Source organism: Myotis brandtii, unplaced genomic scaffold (genome assembly GCF_000412655.1).
Source record: "Myotis brandtii unplaced genomic scaffold, ASM41265v1 scaffold365, whole genome shotgun sequence".
Classification (NCBI taxonomy): Eukaryota; Metazoa; Chordata; class Mammalia; order Chiroptera; family Vespertilionidae; genus Myotis; species Myotis brandtii.
In genome coordinates this window covers 414,261-431,045 of record NW_005364031.1, presented here as the reverse complement: position 1 = coordinate 431,045, position 16,785 = coordinate 414,261, and the positions used below count along the sequence as shown (strand labels likewise).

Sequence of the window (16,785 nt, the reverse complement as noted above, 5' to 3'; positions counted from 1 at the left end):
CCCCTGGCTGGCCGGTGGCGGGGCGTCCGCGCGTTCGCCGAGATGGGAAAGAGCCTTTGTTTTTTATTTGGGGGAAGCCTTCCCTTTCTCTCCCCACTGACTGACCCCACGCAGCGCTCTGACCCCTGTGTGGCAGGCGTGGCCTTCGGGAAGAAATGTTTTGTATTTCTGTAAAGGAGGAGGAAGTCTGCCCTTTTGCCATGTGTTTTACTTGCGTGTCCCGGGTCCAGCCACCGCTGTTGATTCGGATGAATGTTTTCCTTTTCTGCCCTGTCCATTCTTTTGGGCACTGTGACAAGTATTGATTGCGTCCCTGCTGTGCCTAAGGCACAGTGTGGTTTTGTGGGGAGACAGACAAATAAATCCGTTACGGTCTCTACTCCCAAGGAACGTAACAGTTATTTTTGGAGACAGTTCATGACCAGAAAAACACCTGAAGGAAAAAAAACAAGACAGTGCTAACTGCATGATACCGTAGTAATTACGAGGTGAACTAGAGTTTTCTGGGAAACGGGTCTTGGGTCTTCTAAAAGCCTTTGGGCTCCCTCCCACTTCTCCACCCTCCCACTCCCGTCTGAGTTTGGAATCCTTATCATGCATCATCTTTTTCATTTTAATTTCCTATTTTATGCTTCCTCAGCCCCAGTATCTGTGAGCTTCTTCAAAATAGAACCTCCCTCCCTCCCCCCAGCCCCTAACTCCAGTATCTAGAACTTAGTCACAGATGCGTTGTCTTTATATATCCCATTGCTTAGGAACCTGTGGCAGTGTTTTGGGTCTGGAGCTCTTTGGATGTGGAGCGGCAGACAACTAATAGGAGAGGCATTTCTCTTTGGGAATAACAAATGGAACGTGTGAAGCAAAGAGGAGGGAGATGTGGAAAATATCCCTGGGGTTTCTGGCCTTGAGCCGCCAGTGAAGGAAATCACTAACACAAATGGGGGAGGCCTAGAAAGAAAATTGATTCTTGTTGTGCTGGAGTAAGGAAAGACATCATCAGTTCAAATGAGCTGAGTTTGTGACAAGCTCCTGAATTATGTATTGTTGCTGGAGGAATTTTTTCTTTTAATGTAAATAGGCTTTAGAATTTAGCAGAGGTTCTGAATCTAGGGACCACAGACCAGCAACAGGGGATTTATGATTCCACACCACTGAGTGGATGCAAAATTGGTGTTCATGTACTGGGAGCAGGTGGGGAAATGGTTTGTAGGAAACCGTATTAGTAATGTTATTGGGACCACTTGCCTTCCTTTTCTTTGTCTCACATTGTCTGCAAGTTCTGTCCTGTCTCGGATATCTTTCAGGTTTGTTTCTTTCCATTTCAGAAAAGAGTTGATTGTGTTGCCATTCTATTTTTCTCCTGTTTTTGGAAACAAAATGGTTTTTATTGGCAAGTAAGGATTTTTGAAATACTGGTTCCCATTTGAGTTTGGTATCTGAATTAAGAATTTTTTAGGATTGTGCTTCCTCCAGTGTTCCTTATTAAGCTGGTGGCATCACCCTCTCTATCCATTTATATTTTATAGAGAACTGAGGGTCGTCATCATTCTTTTTCCTTCACATATAGCCAAGTTCTCCTGATTTTACTTTCTCAGTTTTGAATTTATTCTTTCCTCTTCATTTCTACCACTACCATCCTACAATTCTCCAGTTTCAGTCTGGATTTTCCAACACCACCAAGCAGTTCTCAGACACCAGCCGTGTGTCTTACAATTTAATTCAAGTCTAACATTTTCTACCTGAGGATAGCTTCAGATCCCACAGGTGAAGGCTCAGTCCTGTAAAGACTGCCCTTCTGCTCCCACTTCAGATGCTAATTGCAAGACCTGTTGTCACTTGTCTTTCTGACCGCCTGTGGATTGGAGGTTTCAACTATCCCCTCCTTGGGTTTGATTAATTTCCTGGAGCGATTTCTAGAATTCAGAGAAACATTTTATTTACTAGATCACCAGTTTACTATAAATGGATAATTCAGTAACTGTCAGATGGAAGAAATGCTTAGGGCAAGGTATATGGCAAGGGGTTTGGAGCGTCCATGCTCTCTGAGTGCGCCACTCTGTCCATCTGTTCATCAACCCAGTTCTCCAAATCATGTCCTTTTAGATACTTATGGAAGCTTCATTACATAGTCATGATTGTTTAAATCTTTGGCCATTGGTGATTGATCTGTTTCTAGCCCCTCTGTCCTCCCTGTAGTTGGCTGGTTCTATCCAGCCCCAACTTGGGCAGCTTTTAAAAATAAACCTCATTAACATAAGGGATGACACTTTTATTCCATCACAGGAAATTCCAAGGGTTTCAGGAGGTCTGTGCCTGGGATAGGGTCAAAGACCAAATAATATTTCTTACTATAATTTGTAATATCACATATCCTTACCTCCTTGATCACTATCTATGTTCAGGAAGAGCAGAGTGTTTAGGGTGCATGAGTACGGAGTATGGCTGAAAATCAAATTAATTCTCTTTAATTGCTTTTGGGGACTTTTTGGAAAAGTTACTTAATACCCGTAAGTCTCAATTTCTTGATATATTTCACATGGTAGAAACTAAAGAGTTACAGAGAGTAGTAAAAGCAGGGACTCTGGAGGCCGACTCTGTGTCATGGATTCCTGATTCTGAAGCTAGCTTTGTGACCTTAGCCCCCTTGTTGTAGCATAGTAAGAAGCTAGGAAAATTCTAGGAGAGCGGTTCAACCTGTGGGTCTCGACCCCTTTGGGGGTCGAACGACCCTTTCACAGGGGTCGCCTAAGACCATCGGAGAACACATATGTAATTACATATTGATTTTGTGATTAATCACTATGCTTTAATTATGTTCAATTTGTAACAATGAAATTGGGGGTCACCACAACGTGAGGAACTGTATTAAAGGGTCGCGGCATTAGGAAGGTTGAGAACCACTGTTCTAGGACAAACAGATGGGGAAACTAAAGATAGATAAACAGCAGTTTGCAGCCTACTAGTAAATCCTATCTTCCCTAAGCCAAGGATACTTAAGAGTAAATGGTTTGTACTTCTCCTCCCCAACCAGAAGGGAGATAGCTGGGCCATTAAACAAGTCTTAATAAATTTAGGATAATTGAAATTATACAGGTATATTCAGTGACCTCAATGAAATTAAATTAAGGGGGCAAACAATCAACCCAAAAGTTACTGGAAAAATCCTAAATGTTATAAATTAAATAATAAAATTAAAAGAAAAAACTGATGGTTAAAGAAATCACTGGGAGAATCAGAAAATATTTTGAATTGAATGATACTTTAACAATTTGTGGGATATAGCTAAAGTATTTAGAGGTAAATTCATAATAGTAAAATTCTTATAATAGGAAATAGTGGTATTAAAATTCACCTTAAGAAATTAGAAAAAGAAGAGTACATTAAACTCAAAATAAGTTGAAGGAAGAGAATAATAAAGAGTGGAAATTAATGAAAAAGAAAATGGATAAATAATAGAGCAATTCAGTGAAACCAAATGTTGATTCTTTGAAAAGACTGATCAAGAATAAAAGGGGAAAATTCAAACTACTTGAATGAAAGAAGGCCACCATTATAGATTCTAAAAAGAATAAGAAGGTAAGTGACTAATATGAACAATTTTTTTTGCTGATTAATCAGACTAGTTAGTTAGAAAGGAGCATTTTAAAGACAAAGACAAGATAGGAATAGAACAAAAACAAGCTAAGAATAGAACAAAATTTCCTCAGGTTGATACAGAGCATCTATAGAAACCTGACTAGCATCATATTTAATACATGAATAACCCAATTTAAAAGTGGGTAAAAGAGCCTTGGCTGGTTTTGCTCTGTGGTTAGAGCATTAACCTAGGCACTGGCCTGGTTGGGGCACGGGTGGAGGCAACCAATCAATGTGTCTTTCTCACATTTGATGTTTTTCTCTCTTTATCTCCCCCTCCTCCCCTCCCTTCTACTCTCTCTAAAAATCAGTGGGAAAAATATCCTTTGGTAAGGATTGATTCCCCCCCACCCCCCAAAAAAAAATAAAGTGGGTAAAAGAAATGAAAAAACTCATCACAAAAGAAGATAAATGAATGGCCATAAACACTTGAAAAATGTATGAGCCTCTTTGGTCGTCAGGGGAATGCAAATAAAACCACCAGATACCACTGGATCCCTTCTAACATTAAGACAGACAATACTGTATGTTGGTGGGTTATGTAGCAACTAGAGCTCTCAAACATTGCTAATGGAGTGTAAACTGGTACAACTGATTTAGAAAACAGTTTCTTTTAAACATCAAAAAAAATTTTTTAAATTAAAATTTACTATCTGTTGACATACAGTTGCCATATAACTCAGCAGTTTTACTCTTAGTTAATGAAAAAGATTAAGAGTAATGAATATTCATGTCCATAAATCTCTTGTACATGAGTGTTCATTGTAGTTTTATTGGTGGTATCTGGAAATAGTGAAAATATCCATCAAACATGTAAATGAAAAAACAAGTTGTGATATATTTATACAGTGAAAAACTAGACAGTAGTGAAATGGAATAAACTATTGAAGCATACAACTACATGGGTGATTACCAGAAGCATCAATACTGAGCAAAAGAAGCTAGACAGGAAAGAGTACATACCGTATTATTCGATTTATATAAAGGTCTAGAATAGGCAAATCTATAATCTATGGTCATAAAATCAAGTCATTGGTTGTCTAGGGTGAGGAGGTTGACTGCAAAGGAACTTGAGGGAACTTTGGATTTGATGTTTTAATTGAGGAGGAGGTTACACAGTATACATATTCAAAACTCATCCAAATATAAATGGCTGCATTTTATTGTATATAAGTTATATTAAAAAGTTAAAATATTTTAATTGAGGAGGAGGTTACACAGTATATACATATTCAAAACTCATCCAAATATAAATGGCTGCATTTTATTGTATATAAGTTATATTATAAAAGCCAATAAAGTTGATTTTTAAAAAGTTAAACATCTGTTTCCTCTAACACAGTTTTCTAGATTTCCTTTTGAAGAAAAAGTTGATTAAATAATGTCCTCTGGAGGTTTTTTCGTAGCTCACAAGTGTCCATGTGAATAACATGTCTAATTTCCTCAGGTTGATGCAGAGCATCTGTAACAGTCTAACCACTGAGCAACCAGCCAGGGCCCTTTTACCCACTTTTAAATTGGGTTGTGCATGTATTAACTATGATGCTAGCTAGGTTTCTATAGATGCTCTGTATTAACCTGAGGAAATTAGACATGTTATGTTTGTTTATTTTGTAGATGATAATAGATTTTTTCTTCACAGAATAACCACTTACTATATTACTGTTATTTTATTTTTATATTTTAAAAATATACTTTTAGGGGGCTTATTTATAGGGACATTCGGCAGTTGAAAATGTGAGGTTATGCCTCTATCATGGCCAAATCTGTTAAATTTCCTTGCCTCCATTTTTATGAGGTCCTTTGGGTGGCCCCCTATAAACAGCAGAACTAATATTGATAGATTCTTTCCCCATCAGTGCTTTGTTCAAAATTAGGTGTTTTTATGAAGAGAATGCCCAATAATTTGGGAGACTTTGTAAGAGTTCTGGGGTAAGGTGACTTCTTTTCAGAGTGATAACTTTGGAAAAAATTGTTATGTTTTTGCATATGGCGTTTAGATTGTGTTCAAGCTGCACTTTTTTTTTTTAAAAATATATTTTATTGATTTTTTACAGAGAGGAAGGGAGAGGGATAGAGAGTTAGAAACATCGATGAGAGAGAAACATCTTTCGATCAGCTGCCTCCTGCACACCCCCTACTGGGGATGTGCCCGCAACCCAGGTACATGCCCTTGACCGGAATCGAACCTGGGACCCTTCAGCCTGCAGGCCGACGCTCTATCCACTGAGCCAAACCGGTTGGGGCTCAAGCTGCACTCTTATAGATAATTGTTTAATTTGAAACTCCTTAAGATAAATTTATAGTATTGGGCTTGCTAGGTCAGAGGGTATGTCGCTTTGTCTGACAGCAAGGGTTGTACAGTCCTGCATACACTCTAGCAACATGAGACCTTTTATACACTACAGTTTCCCCTATTATGCTTAATGGACATTCGGAGCCCAGGCACCAGAATTTTGTGGTGTATTTCATCTTGCATATCAAAGTGTGATTGTCTATTTTGGATTTGTTTTGTTTGTTTATTAGAGGCTGGAACCTTTATAGGGATAGCTTTATTTATATTCAGGAATTGATTTTTTTTAACATTTAAAAAATACATTTTTATTGATTTCAGAGAGGAAGGGAGAGGGGGAGAGAGATAGAAATATCAGTGATGAGAGAGAATCATTGATCAGCTGCCTCCTGCACACCCCATGCTGGGGACCAAGCCTGCAACCAGACCCTTCGGTCCGCAGGCTGACACTCTATCCACTGAGCCAAACCGGCTAGGGCCAAGAATTGATTTCTTAATCTCTACCCTTTCCTCAAGAGAGTTGGCAGTTTTGTGTACTAACTGCAGTTTTTAAAATTTTTTTGTTTTCATTTAATTCCTATATTTTCCTTCAAGAGCAGAGGAGCCCTGGGAGAGTGTTTTTACCCTGAAGCATAGATTATTTTTCAGAGAAGCTGTATAGTATTTTACATGGATTTGCTATTAGTCCTTTTACCTGAAACCCCAGGGGACCTATTGGTAACAGCCTTTACATTAATTAACTCTAATCCTATATTGCTAAAAACCCCCACTGTGTCTTGTTGTTGTTTTTTAAATTTTATTTTAGAGAGAGAAATATTGGTGTGAGAGAGAAACTTTGATTGGTTGCCTCCCACACATGCCTGACCGGGGATCGAACCCACCACCTTTTGTTGTCCAGGATGAGGCTCCAACCAACTGAGCCACACTGGCCAGGGTGTTTTATAAGGTAAACTGACCTTTGAAGTCTGGAAACTGGTTATTTTAATTCCAAGCTAGAACTCTTGGCTCCTCTACAGTAGTGCAAACAAATCATATATGTATATATAAATATATCCCTAATATGCAAGTAGACCGGACAGTGGAACAACTGAACAACCCGTCGCTGTGACATGGAGGGGGCGTGTGGGGAACATGGTGGGCATCGGCTAGCCTTGGCGGGATGGTGGAGCAGGTGGGCGGGGTGCCAGACCAAGGCAGGGCGCAGGTCACTGTCATCAGGGCAAGCCTCTGGTGGTTACTGAAAATTCTTTGCTCCCGCGTGCTGCGGTCCCATCCAGCGCTCACACCCACTGCCAGCGCCAGCCCTAATCGCTCCGCGCCTTCAGTAGGTAGGTGTGAGCAGGGCTGGCGCCAGCTGCTGCAGCAAGGGGACTGGTGGCCGCAGCAGGAGGGGCCAGGTAGGGGCGCGGAAGATGGGCAGAGACCTGCCCCTGTGCCCACTGCAGCCTCGAGGCCCACATTCCTTTCAAGGTGCATGAATTTGTGCACTGGGCCCCTAGTATTGTATATATAGATCTTTTGTGTGGCTTTTCTCTTAGGTGTGGACACCTCAAGATCGCCAGTGTATCCTGAATACCTTAGCACAGTTACTTCTGGATAAGGACTATACTATTCTGATCGGTCGCCAATTTCGCCCTATCCTTTTGGATTTGCTGGAAAGGAATGCTGAAGCCATTAAAGCTGGAGGCCAAGTCAACCATGATCTACACGAACGACTCTGTGTCTCAATGAGCAAGCTCATCGGTAGCCATCCTGATGTCCTCCCGTAAGTGACAGTATTATCCTTCATGTTTCTTCTTGCAGTGGTAGAACCTGCTCTCTCCTGGGAAGTAAGGAGGAGTCTGAGCTGAGAATGGAAGAGGAAAAATACAGGAAAGAAAGAGATAAGTGGTAGGGTTTTATAAAAATAATCACAGAGACTCTTTTTATCCAGCTCAGTTCAGTAACCATTTATTAGGTTTCTCTTAAATCTTGGCCATCAAGACAGAAAAATGGCCAAGATATGTCCCCTACCTCCAAGGATTATATCATCTGGCAATACATGCATATAAGGCATATTTAAATGAGTTTTAGCTGAGGCTCTTAAAGCATCCACTTCAAATGGATGAGATTTGTGGCTTGCTAGAGGAGCTGAGGGCGTGGGTTAGAAGAGGTCTAGTATCCATTTTAGCTTTCTATAAATCTGTCCAAATCAGTATGGTAAGAAGTTGTGCTAGAGCTGTATTCTAATGTATTTCTCTTTTAACCTGCTCCATTTCCAATCTGGGCTAGTTTACCAGTCATTCAACAACATGGTAATTCCCCTACTCCCAGGGGTTACCATATTAATACTGAATTTATTGCATAACATAATACAGCCCAGAACTTCTGGGCTTAAACAAGCCTCTTGTCTCAGCTTCTGAAGTATCTTGGGTTATAGGCATATGCCACACACGTGGCTTTCTCTCTCTTTTTTTTTTATTTTTAAATATATTTTATTGATTTTTTAAAGAGAGGAAGGGAGAGGGATAGAGAGTTAGAAACATCAATGAGAGAGAGAGGAATTGAACCTGGGACCTTTCAGTCCGCAGGCCAACGCTCTATCCACTGAGCCAAACCGGTTAGGGCCTCTCTTTTTTTTTTTAACCTTCAACTGAGAATATTTTTTCCATTGATTTTTTAGAGAGAGTAGAAGGGAAGGGGGAGAGAGAAAGAGAAATTTCGATGTGAGAGAGACACATCAATTGGTTGTCTCCTGCATATGCCCTGACCAGGGCCCGGGATGAACCTGCAACCAAGGTACATGCCCTTGATTGTGATTAAACCCAATACCCTTTGGTCTTCAGACTAATGCTCTAACCACTGAGCAATCGGCCAGGGCACTCTTTTAAATTGATAGTAAAATATAGTTTGTGTGGAATAGCCAAAAGAGGCAGGAAAATGACCTTCAAGGTTTTTTTTAGATTGAGAAGGTAAAGAACCTTTTACTCTAAACGTGAATAATGTTTGTATTAATAGGAGCATCTCTTTTATCCATCTCTTATGTATTAGTTTTCATCAACACAATAAGTACACTTGGCTTTCTTGAAAGTATGATCTCTAGTCTGGTCCTTGAATGAGGGAATAAGAAATGGAGGCTTGCGGGGGAAACCATAATTTTTATGAGCTTTTTTCTAAAAGGGAAGGAAAAAAATAGGCCTAGTTTTATTAAACTAGAAAATATCTAGCAAAGGAAAGAATAGCATCATATGTGGTAATCAGGAACACGTGGTGTGGTTTAATTGGGGATTGGGATTATGGCCTTACTTGGTAATCATCTACATGTACTTGACCTTGGTACTATTTCACTAGGTGTGCTAGTCAGTTCTGTAGGATTGGCCTGTGGGTAACTTGAACCCCAACTTCTCTTTAAGGCTTTATAGTAGAGTGCTTCCAGAATTATTAAAATGATGGATTATCTACATCTGGTCTCTCATTAGCTTCAAATTTTATGTTCTTATTAAATGAATGTGAGGTACATACCTAAAGGGTGTCCCAAAATTCACGCAAGAAGTAATTTTGATAGAAAACACAGGTCTATAATTAAAAATTGTAAATTTTTTATTGATTCATAAAGTATATAGTATAGGGTTATGTTTGGAATAGCATATCGGGTAAATGGCCTCCATGGCTTTGCTGGCACATACGCACTCTTTTGTTGAAATTTTCCATGACCGCTTTGCATAAATGTGGCTGAGTTTTGTTGATACAGCGCTTAATTTCCTCCTTCAAGGCATGGGTGGTCATGGGCTTGTTGGCATAAACCTTAGACTTCAAAAAACCCCAAAGGAAAAACGTCCAACGGCGTTAATTGCATGATCTGGGTGGCCAGTTCTGATCACCAAAATGGAAAATTACACAACCAGGAAATGACTCATGCAGTAATTGAATTATTTCTCAGGCTGTATGGCATGTGGCACCGTCTTGTTGAAGCCACATGTCGACTACATCCATATCTTGCAATTTAAGCACAAAAAACTAGATTATCATGTCGCGAGTACCATTAACTGTTATTGCCTGAGCAGCCGCATTTCGGTCATGGAAAATTTCAACAAAAGAGTGCGTATGTGCCAGCAAAGCTGTGGAGGCCATTTACCTGATATGCTATTCCAAACATTGCTATTCCATACATAACCCTATACTGTATACTTTATGAATCAATAAAAAATTTACAATTTTTAATTATAGACCTGTGTTTTCTATCAAAAGTACTTCTTGCGTGAATTTTGGGACACGCTTTACTTTTTTAATTTACAATTTACCAGGGCAGTATATTTTACTTTATATTTTATTTATGTTCCTACGTTGTTCCAAAATGATATAATGCAGCTTACAAAGGTGCCTGTGATAGAGTAACTTAAAACCAAGCAAAAAAAAAAAAAAGCTGTGCGTGATGTGCAGTGAACTATAGGTAGTGATGTGGAATGGGATTTCGATTTTTAGTTTTAAGAAATGCAGCTGATTAGTTTAACATGCGCCTCAGATTTACATAGAGGAAATATACCTAATGTTTTAGGAATATACCTAATATATTTAGATAGGATACAGTTATTTATTCAGTAGATTCATGTACTAGTAGAAGGTCCTCTCTTTTAAGCTCTAGACCACATCATGGGGGTAAGAAAATCACATATAATGGGTTCCTGTACTTGCACACAATTGAATACAGTATGTTAATAGAGTTGTCAGCCAAATAGATAAGGGGAGCAAGGAAATCATTGAAGTAACAGAAATGAGTGTGTTATCCTCTTGGAAATTAGAGAAGGTTTTGTATTGTAGCAGATTTTGGAGGAAGAATGAAGAGAGAGAAATGGGATGGGGATGGAAATCTAGAGACTGGACAGGAAGAACCCCGTCAAGCTAGGGTCCTCAAGCCATTCATTTCTGGGTTCACACTTCTTTCTGAGGCCTAGCTGTTAATTTATTTGGGGTTTTCATAAAGTACCACGGTAGTCTTAACAAGACTTTTTTTTGGTTAATCCTCACCCGAGGATATTTTTCCCATTGCTTTTTAGAGAGAGTGGAAGGGAGGGATAGAGACAGACAAACATCGATGTGAGAGGGACACATCTGTTGGTTGGACTCCTTGGGTTCAAGTCCAAGTTCATTTATGATAATAGTATCTACCTCACGGGACTCAAAACAGTGTCTGACATATTGTGGGTGCTCAATAAGCAAAATTTTCTTTTTAAAAAAAAATATTTTTATTGATTTCAGAGAAGAAGGGAGTGAGAGAGAGAGATAGAAACGTCAGTGATGAGAGAGAATCATTGATTGGCTGCCTCCTGCACACCCCCTACTGGGGATCGAGCCCCAACCCTGGCATGTGCCCTTGACTAGAATTGATCCTGGGACCCTTCAGTCTGCAGGCTGACGCTCTATCCATTGAGCCAAACCGGCTAGGGCCACCCTGCTTCCTTTTGGTTACTATTTGCATGGAATTAAAGCAAAATTATTGCCCCACAGGTGTGGCTCAGTGGATTGAGCATTGTTCTGTGCACCAAGCGATCATCAGTTTGATTCCCAGTCAGAGAGAAACGGAGAGGGAGAGATAGAAACCTTGATGTGAAAGTGAAACATCAATTAGTTGCCTCCTGCACGTGCCCTGACTGGGAATTGAACCCACAACCTGGGTGTGTGCCCTGACTAGGAGTGGGACCCTCTACCTTTTGGTGTATAGGACGATGCTCTAACTGAGTGAGCCACATCAGTCAGGGCTGGAATTATTACTTTTTTATTTCTTTCAGTGTGCTCTTATGTACAGAATGAGTTTCTTATAGATTGTGTGTAGTTTGAGCTTTTTTTAAAAAAAATCTATTCAACCAATCTATGTCTTTTGATTGAAGTTTAAACCATTTACATTTAAAGTAATACTGATAGGGAAGGATTTAGATTTACTGTTGCTATTTTGTTAATTTTTTTGTATGTCTTGAAGCTTTTTGTCATTCTTTTCCAACCTGTCTGCCTTTTGTTTCATGAGAATCTTCTCTTCATCTTTAAGAGGCAACCAAGGTTCAGTTGACTCTTTTTGTATGCATCTCTCATTGTTTCTGTAAGTGGCTGTCTTCCTTACTAGATAGCAAGTTCCTCAAGGAAAGTATCTCTTTGGTTTTGTACATCCAGAATTTAACAGTGTCTGACTTAATATTTTTGAAAACAAGTGCATTTAAAAAAATATTTTATTGATTTTTACAGAGAGGAAGGGAGAGGGATAGAGAGTTAGAAACATTGATGAGAGGAAACATTGATCAGCTGCCTCCTGCACACCTCCTATTGGGAATTTGCCCACAACCAAGGTACATGCCCTTGACCAGAATCTAACCTGGGACCTTTCAGTCCACAGGCCGACGCTCTATCCACTGAGCCAAACCAGTTAGGGCAACGAGTGCATTTTCAGTAGTAAACACTTGCAAAATAAGTACCTTTGGTGTTTGTATTCTCTTAGTCAGATATTTCATGCCATGATATTGATTCCTGAACTTGAACAGGTATAATCTTAGGACTAGGGAGCTTTAGCATCTGTCTCTGTTTGTTCTCAGACCCTAGTGAGTTCTTGTTATGTTCTGCTATCCTGTCTCAAAGTGGAGATGTATACATCAATTTCCTCAACAACAAATGAAAATTCTCTTTCTGAAGGTTTGCCCTGAGGTATTTCAAGGACACTTCTCCAGTCTTTCAAAGACTCTTCCTAGAGAGTTCAGATGCTAATCCAGTCCGCTATGGGCGCAGGCGGATGAAGCTCCGGGACCTAATGGAAGCAGCCTACAAGTTTTTACAGCAAGAGCAGTCTGTGTTCCGGGAGCTCTGGGACTGGAGTGTGTGTGTTCCTCTCCTCAGAAGCCACGACACCTTGGTCCGCTGGTGCGTAGCTATTGGGTTTTTCCTATGCTTCTAGTATGGGGATGTTGGGGAGAGTATAGCATTGTGTGCATAAGGAGGGAAAAGAAACCATTTAATATGTTATCTTTGTGCTGGTGACTTTTGAGTTCTTACTCTCTTTCCTTACTCATGTGTCACAACAGAGGAAAATGAGATGATTTGAGTGGAGTTTCACCTTTTTCATGTTCTGTCAAGTGAATTCATTATACCTGATTTGTATTTTCTACTCTTAAATGTGTTACTTTAATTCTATAAGATTTCCTTTTCTAGTATTCAGTTGGCTAGCAAATTTTTTTTATTCTTTAGAATCACCTGCAGGTCCTGAGTTTATATACTTTGATTTTCTCCAGGTACACAGCCCATTGTCTTGCTGTGGTAACTTGCATGAATGAAGAGCACAAGCTATCATTCCTTAAGAAGATTTTTAATAGTGAGGAACTGATCCATTTCAGGTTGAGGTAAGCAGGAACATTTCTGGAGACCTTGATGTGGTTTCCCCTGGATTAAGGTTATTGATGAGATCCTCATTTCACTCAGGTTACTAGAAGAGGCCCAGCTGCAGGACTTGGAGAAGGCCTTGGTTTTGGCCAATCCAGAAGCTTCCCTGTGGCGTAAGGAGAAGGAACTGCAGTACTTACAGGGACATCTTGTTTCAGCTGACCTCTCCTCCAGGGTGACTGCTGTCTGTGGTGTGGTGCTGCCTGGGCAGCCACCAACCCCTGGAGAGCAGGTATGTTGGCATCAGTAGGGTATGTGCCCCCTTCCTCTCCTAAACGCCAATAACACAGGCCAAATTGAGTTTGCTAAGTTGCTATTGCATTTACAGAGATAAGGAGACATTTACTCGGGCCCTCCTCTCTGATTTTCCCATTGTCCCTCTTCAATGGTAAATTAGATACTATAACAGTGCTTGTGTGGTGCTCTTAACTTTAGCAAAGCTTTTCTGTATATCCTCTCATTTATTTACTGTGACAACTGTGTGAAGTTGAGTGGCACATGTTATAATGCTATATTTATGTAAAACAAAGACAGACTGAATTGCCCAGAGACTCTTGGGTTGCACATTGGCTGACACGGGGCTAGGCCCAGCCACCTCTTTCTGTCAGAATTTTCGCTTTGTCTGTTGTGGGGGAGGCTGGTATCTGCAGAGAACTTCCCCCTGCCCATATGAAATGACCTTTCTAAGAATGTGGCTCTAGAGCACACTTGGGAAGGAATTAACAGTTTATAATCTGGTTCCATAATCTGGAACCACTGGGAACCGGTCTGTTTTCTGTCCTCACCCCCGACCCCCCAGTAGTCTTTTTCTTTTTGCTTGTTAATCTTCACTCGAGGATATTTTCCCATTGATTTTTAAAGAGAGTGGAAGGGAGAGGAAAGACAGAGAGTTGATGTGAGAGAGACACATCAATTGGTTGCCTCCTACATGCACCCCAACCAGGGCCAGGGAACCTGCAACCATGGTATGTGCCCTTAACCCAGTGGTTCTCAACCTTCCTAATGCCGCGACCCTTTTAGTACAGTTCCTCATGTTGTGGTGACCCCCAACCATAAAATTATTTTCATTGCTACTTCATAACTGTAATTTTGCTACTGTTATGAATGGTAATGTAAATATCTGATATTCAGGATGTATTTTCATTGTTGCAAATTGAACATAATTAAAGCATAGTGATAATCACAAAAACAATATGTAATTATATATGTGTTTTCCAATGGTCTTAGGCGACCCCCGTGAAAGGGTCGTTCGACCCCCAAAGGGGTCGTGACCCACAGGTTGAGAACCGCTGCCTTAACCAGAATCGAACCTGGGACCCTTCAGTCCGGAGGCCGATACTCTATCCACTGAACCAAACCAGCTAGGCCCCCCGCAGCAGTCTTTCATCAGTTGTTCCTTGGGTCAGACCTACCCAGTTTTCTTCTTGGAACAAGTCCTGGGTTGTTCCTTGAACCATAGGTTTGTCACTTGGTAGTGCAATTAAAAAACAAAAAAGTAGTAGTACAGTATACATGTAAAAAAGCACACCTGTTAAATGTACATCTCAGTGATTATTCATGAACTGGATATATCTGTGTAACCAGCACTAAGGTACCAGCACTTCCAAGACCCCTGTGTTTCCCTCTAGTCGCTAAAACCCACCCCTTCTTAACCACTCTCCTTACATAGATAATGTTTGGAGCATTAGAATTTTAATACAGGAAGGATTCTGGTTCAGGTGGGCTTGATGTTGGGTAGCAATGGCAGGGCACTGGGGGCAGAGTGCAGAATCGTGCTATGGCCCAGCCCACCTGCTAAATTGCTGTAATAGCCCTTCAGGAAGTTGCAAATAACTTTCAGCCCTGAATCTTATTTTATCCTCACATATCTTTAAGGGACTAGCCATGTTAGAGGATTATTATTTCTTTAAAGATAATAATCATTCCACTTTTCCAAGAGATCATTTTTCCTCTATTAGGTGCATTATTATTTTTTTAAAAATTTTAATTGTGGTAAAATACACATAATATTTACCATCTTAAACTTTTTTTAGTGTACATGTCAGTGGTATTAAGTATATTCACATTGTTGTGCAGACTTCATAACATTTCATCTTGCAAAGCTGAAACTCTGTACTCATTAAACATATTTGGCACATTATTTTATTATTTTTAACTTTTTGTTATGGAAAACGTTAAACACATTCTAAAGTAGAAACAATGGTGTAATGAACCCCCATTTACCTACCCATCACTCTTCTTAAGTAATTATAAATTTGTGATCAATTATGTTTCATTGTTATTTCTGCACACTTTACCCATACCACATTATTTTGAAAGCAACTCCCAGATGCTACATCATTTCATATCTAAATATTTTAGTGTATATGTAAAAGAAAACCACTTAAATCAACTGGCTGCCTCCCACTCGTACCCTGACCGGGGATCGAACCCACCACTTTTTGGTGTATGGGACAATGCTCCAACCAATTGAGCCACACCAGCCAGGGCTTGTATGCATTCTCTATCTTAGATATGAAACCCTAGGATATGGCAAGAGGAAGGAAAAGAAAAATAATCTAGTTGTGGTTTGTCCCCATCCCTTGTGTGTCAGCTTTTTTGGCTTCTGAAATTTTGGGAAACTTCTTAAATTTGGTAGTGAATTTTTTACTTTCTACCCCAAAGGCAGGAGTTGAGGAAGAAAGGAAAGAAAAAAAAGTCAGATCTTTACTTTGGATAATATACCTATTGTTGTTAATACTTCTGGTACTGCTAATATATTGGCAGAGGATTGTGTAAAGATCAGAGGAAGCACTGTAGAAATTTAACCTGTGCCTTTTGGAGAAAGGACTCATTCTTGACATGCTTTTTATTTCTCACTTGCCTCCTTAGGCTAGTAACAGGAGTTCTTCTCATGAACAAGAGCTGGCCTTTAGATCTTATGTACTGGTTGAGTCAGTCTGCAAAAATCTTCAGACCCTGGCTATGGCAGTGGCTTCTCAGAATGCTGTGTTGTTGGAAGGACCAATAGGATGCGGCAAAACTTCTTTAGTTGAACATTTAGCTGCAATGACAGGTAGAAGGAAGCCCCCTGAGCTTCTCAAAGTTCAGCTTGGAGATCAGACCGACAGTAAGGTAATTAAGAAATGGCAAGTTTTGGGGGATTAGCATGCTTATAACTATTTGCATTAAAATATTGTTTTTGCTAAGGGACTATGATAATAGTTACTGGTCTTTCAGAACCGATGGGACCAAGCTCTAAAAACACAAATGCTTGCTTATATTTCTACTAGAGGCCCGGTGCACGGATTTGTGCATCGGTGGGGTTCCTCAGGCTGGCCTGAGGGATCGGGCTGAAACCAGCTTTCCGACTCCACCGAGGGGTCCTGGATTGCGATAGGGCAGTTCTCAGGTGACACACCTGGAATCGGGCTCCCTCCTGTCTGGTTCTGGGTGTGTCACCTGAGATCCGCAGCTGCCAG

The 16,785-nt window shown here is 40.2% G+C and overlaps 1 protein-coding gene across 1 annotated transcript in view; it reads left to right on the top strand.

Annotated features, from left to right (window-relative positions):
• The first annotated feature begins 5,530 nt into the window (after positions 1 to 5,530).
• The window catches only part of MDN1 (midasin AAA ATPase 1), a 148,866-nt gene continuing 137,611 nt past the window's right edge, over positions 5,531 to 16,785 (top strand). The window contains exons 1-6 of the mRNA XM_014544467.1: positions 5,531 to 5,554; positions 7,468 to 7,694; positions 12,584 to 12,808; positions 13,177 to 13,284; positions 13,364 to 13,556; positions 16,196 to 16,438. Of these exons, the coding sequence (XP_014399953.1) occupies positions 5,531 to 5,554; positions 7,468 to 7,694; positions 12,584 to 12,808; positions 13,177 to 13,284; positions 13,364 to 13,556; positions 16,196 to 16,438 (1,020 nt within the window). The remainder of the gene's footprint in view (positions 5,555 to 7,467; positions 7,695 to 12,583; positions 12,809 to 13,176; positions 13,285 to 13,363; positions 13,557 to 16,195; positions 16,439 to 16,785) is intronic.